The sequence below is a fragment of the Salmo trutta genome, chromosome 33, assembly GCF_901001165.1.
Source record: "Salmo trutta chromosome 33, fSalTru1.1, whole genome shotgun sequence".
Taxonomy (NCBI): Eukaryota; Metazoa; Chordata; class Actinopteri; order Salmoniformes; family Salmonidae; genus Salmo; species Salmo trutta.
In genome coordinates, this window is record NC_042989.1 from 31,332,610 (window position 1) to 31,340,067 (window position 7,458).

The 7,458-nt window shown below is 42.0% G+C and overlaps 1 protein-coding gene across 3 annotated transcripts in view; it reads right to left on the reverse strand.

Annotated features, from left to right (window-relative positions):
• Positions 1-332: 332 nt before the first annotated feature.
• Positions 333-7,458, reverse strand: part of LOC115172834 (probable E3 ubiquitin-protein ligase RNF144A-A) — a 77,378-nt gene continuing 70,252 nt past the window's right edge. For all 3 annotated transcript variants that reach the window (XM_029730627.1, XM_029730628.1, XM_029730629.1), the window contains 2 exons: positions 6,900-6,989; positions 333-4,670 (listed from right to left, as the gene is read on the reverse strand). In XM_029730627.1, the coding sequence (XP_029586487.1) occupies positions 4,539-4,670; positions 6,900-6,989 (222 nt within the window). In that variant the 3' untranslated portion in view covers positions 333-4,538. The remainder of the gene's footprint in view (positions 4,671-6,899; positions 6,990-7,458) is intronic.

Sequence of the window (7,458 nt, forward strand, 5' to 3'; positions counted from 1 at the left end):
TGACATAAATGTACCATCCATCTTTCAACACCAGAGGGCGCACGTACACCAGTCATGTTCCTGGGACCGATGAGGACTAGTGAGAACTTCCCTATGAGCAAAAATATGACTTTTAGGTTGAAAAGTTGAAAATACCGCTTTCAACATTGTGCTCAACGTATTCCCTTATTTACATCATATGGCCAAACCAAGTCAAGTTGTACTGGGCTGGTCTGCTTACACATCCCCCATAGTTGCTAAAAAGGACCAGCGCAGTACGATTCTGGATGACCATACTGTGAATTAGACAATGTCAATATGCTTGATGCATTTATGTCCAGAGGCGACGCGAATCACAAAAAACAACCACATTTATTCCATGTCACAGTGTTAGTGAAACAGTAGATACATGGGAGAAGTACAATGTTGGTTTATCGAAGGATATCCACACATGCCAATTTAAAAGGTTACATCTTTTGAAAAGTTGAAAATAGTTGAAAGTAATTAAACGTATGATTAACTGCATCAAAGCCAACAGAACAAGTATAACAAAGGCAACCTACGTACAGTATCTTAAGTGTGAAAGGCAAACTTCAAAAGCCAGGATAAAGAGTACCGGTATGTCATGACTGAAAACTTCTGAAATTTAAGGACTTGTTTCAGTCCCTAAAATGAAGAGGCATAGTATGGGTTCTTAAAACGCATAGTAATGGTAGAGAACAACATGCATTTTAAAAACAAGAGCAACGGAATTTTTTGACAACCTACATTTATCTCAGTAGAAATGTGGCCAAAGCAATAGAAGTATCAAATCTTAGAAAATAATTGTGCAACATGCATGGCCTCACCTCAAGGTGAATGGCGTTTAAATGTATGTTTTTTGGCCCTTTGCTGCATAATGCTGAATGAAACCAGATGACACCAATGACTGTACGAGTCCTTGGAGTTTGATTGGTAGATACTGTGTAACCATATGAAAAGCCAGCAACCTAAATCAGTTGAGTCAGAAAACAAATATTCAAGATTTCTTCTCAGCTCAACCAAACGGATGATAAGAGAAGTGGAAACAAGTTGAGTGTTAAATTTCCTATAGTCCTGCAATGCCGTCCTTCCAAGTCTCCGAGTTGAGGAAACCTGGAAATAGCAGCTACATTTCTGATCTCCGAACCCATTCAAAAACTCAACAATTCCAGAAAGAACTACAGAATTTAATTAACATACTACATCTTGAAAACCAAAACAATAGTACACGTCATACCATAGAGTATTCCAAGGCTCAATCTCCAACATTAACATCCACACCATATGGAAACAAGATCGCAGCTTTTATTTGACAAATTCTTGGACGCTTCAAACTATTCACTTACTCTACACCATTCAATTTCACCATTGCCACCCACAAGAGACTTTCTTGGCACGATTGTCATACAAAGACATGGTCAGATCAGTGATCCACATGTTCAGTTGAAACCTTTATATTCCTTACTAACAGAAAAGAAGGGTCAATAAGATCAACAGAATTTTTTTGGAATTACAGGCTGAGACGCATTAAGGGTTAGAAGAAAACGAGGCTACAGGCGAGGTATTCAAACATTTAGGCTAAGATTTTCTTTGTTTTTAAAGGAATGGCTACCATGAGGTAAGGTGATAGCTGATGCTAGTTCCATTAACTGCCATAGCCCCTCTGATGCTAGTTCCATTAACTGCCATAGCCCCTCTGATGCTAGTTCCATTAACTGCCATAGCCCCTCTGATGCTAGTTCCATTAACTGCCATAGCCCCTCTGATGCTAGTTCCATTAACTGCCATAGCCCCTCTGATGCTAGTTCCATTAACTGCCATAGCCCCTCTGATGCTAGTTCCATTAACTGCCATAGCCCCTCTGATGCTAGTTCCATTAACTGCCATAGCCCCTCTGATGCTAGTTCCATTAACTGCCATAGCCCCTCTGATGCTAGTTCCATTAACTGCCATAGCCCCTCTGATGCTAGTTCCATTAACTGCCATAGCCCCTCTGATGCTAGTTCCATTAACTACCATAGCCCCTATTTGAATTCTACAAGGAGAGCAACATTTAAAATCAGGGACTTCTCTGAAGAGTTTCTCAGTATTCTGTGTGTGTTCCAGGTAGGTAAGTGATGGACGGAATGATAATGACTCATCTCTTGAGTTTAGGGTCAATCTTCAGTTCAAGCAATAAAATGAGTGGGCACCCTGCCACTGTTTTGGTAATCAGTAGAAATGCATAAAACAGCTATGGATGCAAGGACTGACCCTCCATTAAATATCAAAACTATAGTTAACCATTTTGAGGATATAGAATTATTAGTGTTTACAAATGAGTAAAACAAGCTTATAGTTTGGTTTCCAATGGGGTTATACAGTTGAACTAAGCTCATGAGACCGTTATATTCTTCATGAATCAATGGCTATATATTATGAATTTAAAAGTCCAAAAATGGATGCAGCAGATTGCCCTTTTAAATGTGTTTCAGAGTGAGAAACGGTGTAGCTACATGCATCCTCACCACAGTCTAATGGAACAACATGAGGACAAATGACAGTGATTAACTAATGTATGGCTTCCCAGATAGGTCAAATCAACCATGTTACATCTGACGCAAGTCAACCACCCTATTGTAAAACACTACCGTATGAAGAGATGGCACAGGGACTGTGGTATAACATACTGGACAGCTTGATATGACCACACTATTAGCAAGACCTAGTAAAATTGGAAACGCACAAGCTTGCATAGATACAGTGATGTGTAGAGCAGCTTTCGGATGTGTCCAAAACAGTCTAGTGAAGTGTTTGACATTTTGATAGCCCTGCCAAGGTTAGCTGCATGTAGAGAGAGTGAGCTCTCGACTTTCTCCCAATGAAAACATTGACAACCATACCACTAACATATGCAAGTTTAACCACTAGTTCACACAACAAAAATCATTGTATAGGATTATTGTTCATTACAGTAGTTGGATATATACGACCAACATCAATGTGATATGGATGATATGAAGAGACATCTTTGTATCAGAGAGACATGAATTCATCTCTTATGTTCTACCTGACAATAAACAGGTTTTAATGACTGATTGTGACTGACTGATTTAAGTGTGCTTTCACAAGGACGGAACTGGACAAAAGACATGTTTTTGCAAGAATTTGTTTTTCTTCTTCAGAATACTAAAGGTGGCTTTTTGGCTACTTTTCTCATTTATTTAAAACTATTTGTTCTATTTGGCTAAGCAATATGCTTATCTGGGTTCAGAGGAACTCTGAATTAAAACGGCATGACATCTATATTCAGGTATTCCATTTGACAACAGAAGTCGCTTCTGTTGATTCCAAATAGTTTGTTTCCGTCTGTGTGGATGACGACACTAAGGTTCAGGGCCTGTATACACAAAGTGTTTCAGAGTAAGCGTGCTAACCTAGGATTAGTTTAGTCTTGCCTAGATCAGTAGTCCTACTCTGAGACTGTGTGAATACAGGCCCATGATTATCTTATTGGGATGTGAGAGTGAGTTTGGGACACCCTCACAAATACCTGTAGACACATAAGAGTTCAAATCCAGTTTGTAAAATGAATACTTTCTTGCTGATAGTTGGAACAGAGCGAAAGATTACAAAAACACTGACATCAACAAGAGAACGTGCTGTACAAGGGGAGTGAGAGAGAAAACGTCCCAACTCCCGCCCCGGTCCTTAAAGTGACAAACGGGAGTCTCATGTGCAAACAGAGTGAACACAAAACGTGGGTCATCATGTAACTCCAGTGCTACTTCCTGTATGTTGACAGCTACACAGAGAGAGTGGAGGGAGGGGGGAGGGAGCTTTGTGTTCGACAAACTAACAAAACTTGATTAAAGTGAGTTCAAGTGAAAGGTCCTCCGATTCAAGCTGTTCCGGCCTGAAAATGTCCCGAGGAGAGAATCTAGAACAGGGTTAGGGCTCAACTCAAATTGAAGGCAGTCAATTCATGGAAGTGATTTGAATTTTAAATTCTGAAATGTAAAAACTTTTGAAATAAAAAGTTTACAGTTAAGTTTATTGAGAAGTAATTTAAAATAAATGCAATTTTATCAATTATTGAATTTTTGTTTAATTCCTCAATGGACTGCCTTCAATTAGAATGAAGCCCAACCCTGATCAAGACATCCTAATGGGTTTATCCTTCATCTTGATAAAACACCCTCCTCTTGTCTTGTACTGCCTGAAGCACAGCCGAGGCCTCAGAGTGGCCCTGCTACAGTATACTTACACAAGCCTCCAAATCCACACAGAGAGGGGCATAATTGTCCTCCTCAAAGTCTGACCTGTGACCTCTTCTACCAGGCCAGTGGGCATGGGGTCAACTCCTCCTCCTCCAATCCCACCATGACACTGTGGAGTGAGATGGATTGGGATGTGGCTAGGCCCAAGTCCCATTAAATGAAGCAGCACTCCAAGGTTGGAGGGAGGCAATAGGGGAAAAAAATTGAGAAAAAAATGGCCCACGGCGGGGGAGGGGGGGGGGGCGGACTCTTCACCCGCCTGTGTTGGTTGGGTGAGGTTTAGGTGGGAAAGGGGTCATCATCTCCTTTGCTGCACTTGCACTTGCAGCAGAGGATGAATGGTGTGGCCAGGAGGAGGAAGGGAGAGGCCACCAGCAGGAGCAGGCCAAAGCCAGCGAAGATCCCCACCACCTGGAGAGAGTGAGAGCAAGAGAGGAGAGCAAGAGAAAGAAGAGAAGGGAGAGAGAGAGGGGGGAGAGGGGAGGAGAGAAAGTAAGAGGGTGAGAGACTGCAACAAGACAGAAGCACCAGCAAATAAGACACTCTTTAGATACATAGCAAACATATCAAAAGGACAACACACTATAGAGAAAACACGTTGAAGAAGACTAACATCTGCGGAATCCCTTAACATGATAATTAGACTCCAAGCCATTTTCACTTTTCTTCTCAAACCATTTTCTCGTTTGGCCTTATTGAACATAACCCCTGTGTGAGTGCTGGGCATCCCTTTTCTTTTCAATCTTTGTTGTGCAAGTTCCCTATGTCACCACATGGTGGCATCTGATTCCAGCCCAACATCTCCTCAGCAACAAAATGGCATTCAAAACATGCATTTACAGGGAAGAACGCCTTAGAATAACATAATGCAATTCTGCCAGTTTCAGAGCAAGAGTCATTTTGGGGATCACCTCAGGGCAGGTCTGTCAAGGACAAGACAGCAGAGAGTGAGATATAGTAACCTAAAAATAACAGAAAATTGACCATTTTGACAGTCAGCTAGATGGTTTAACATAATATCCTTTGACAAAGACATTTTAATTAAAGACCACCAAGCATGGATAAATATCATAGTTGAGATTCACTCTTGGGTGTTTCAGTTCTCTTCCTCTTGTGGAGGTATTAATATTTGCATGAATTCCCCAGACGAGCACCACATTAACCTTTAGTTGTGCCGGTATACCTGTATTAACATGATATCCTGTTTGCCCATATGAACAAACCCTGACAATGCTATCATATAGAATATACCATGTCTGGTCTGAGAACAGTAAGCCTAGAGAGGTGACCTTCATTCCTCTTATGGCATCCCTAGTGGACACAATCCCAGAACTGATCTGAAGTCAGACACAAAGGCTGAGATTTCATCAAGGCAGGATTAGCCCTATCAGATCAGGGCCTTTATTCATAAAAAGTGCTGATCTATGATCAGTGTTGCCTTTTAGATCCCAAGATCAGCACTCCTTTTGTGAATAAGGGCCATGTGTTAGGTATTCATGAGGAGTTCGAGAGAGCGACAAGGTCCTTGGAAGCAGTGAGGTTGTACGGGCTGCGTAGGAAGCAGTGAGGTTGTACGGGCTGCGTAGGAAGCAGTGAGGTTGTACGGGCTGCGTAGGAAGCAGTGAGGTTGTACGGGCTGCGTAGGAAGCAGTGAGGTTGTACGGGCTGCGTAGGAAGCAGTGAGGTTGTACAGGCTGCGTAGGAAGCAGTGAGGTTGTACGGGCTGCGTAGGAAGCAGTGAGGTTGTACGGGCTGAGAAGGTACAGGAGGTGCAGTACACAAGCTGTAACCATGCTCAAATGACTCAGCCTGTCCCACTGGGCAACAGATGTCAGTGTGTAAGCTAGCAGTCACAACACTCTATTAAACACGGGAAACGTGCTCGTCTATGAATAGATATGTGCTCAAAGTTACTGTAGTTATAGCTGAAAAATGACGGTGATGTAAGATGACATTTTTTTGTTGTTGCATTCAATTAATATTAAAATAACAATTCTAAAGGACGTACGGACTTTCATTTGATTTCCCAATGTATGACAAGTGTTATGTTATTTTTTTAACCTTTATTTAACTAGGCAGGTCAGTTAAGAACAAATTCTTATTTACAATGACGGCCTACACCGGTCAAACCCGGACGACCCTAGGCCAATTGTGCACCGCCCTATGGGACTCCCAATCACGGCGGGTTCTGATACAGACCGGATTCGAACCAGGGTGTCTGTAGTGATGCCTCAAGCACTGAGATGCAGTGCCTTAGACCACTGCGCAACTCGGGAGACAGTCAGTTACAACATGGTTATGCATGCTGTAACTTACTATCTTACCAGTAACGCAAGATATTGAGCAACCCGTCACATTTGCGCCAAACTAAAAGCTTTACTATGACCCATTGACTAGTAAATGTACACATACAAAGGAAATTACCTAGAAGATAGCAATGTCAGACATGTTCTTACCAACAACAACGGGCCAACATCTAGAGCACATGAACCAACCTGTGCTTTCCTACCGACCAGTGTTTTTACAGAGCACCGTCCATGTGTATTCATGTTAAACACGTGAAGTCCAGTGTGTGAAAGAGAGCAAGAGAAAGAAAGTTATGAAGGAGAACAGTGAGTGTGCTAACATACTGCAACTCACCTGTGTTCTGTGCCAGATGACAGATGACCTGGAGTGGCCTAGTTTGTTTCGACAGGGTCCTTTGTCAAAGTGGATCAGGAGGAAGTCATCCTGTCACACACACACACACACACAAAACACGCAGACAGAGAGAGAGAATAATGATCTATCATTAGTACTCAGAGGCAGCTGCTGGCAGAAAATTGCTTTTAAATGACCAGTGCAGTCTAAATTGCCTGTGGTCTGAAATGAGGATTTACTTAAGACACTGCCAGTAAAGCCTCCTAGCTTCCAACAAGCACAGATAACAAATAAAGAAAAAAATGGTTATTTCAGTTCCATTGCCTTGTATCAAACGTCATGGTTTTGGAAAGACATTGGCCTGCAGCCTTATCACACCTCCTGTAGTGCTATTACTCCCATGTAACACATTGAATCACTGTCAACACCAGAGAGTGAATTCTATGCAGATTTCAGACTGCTGTATTGCAGTCAGGTGCAACATTCTCTGTACAGCGAAATTAAAAATCCTCGGCCTGTAGCAGCATGCGCGCGGAGGTGTATCAGGCAAACATTGAAA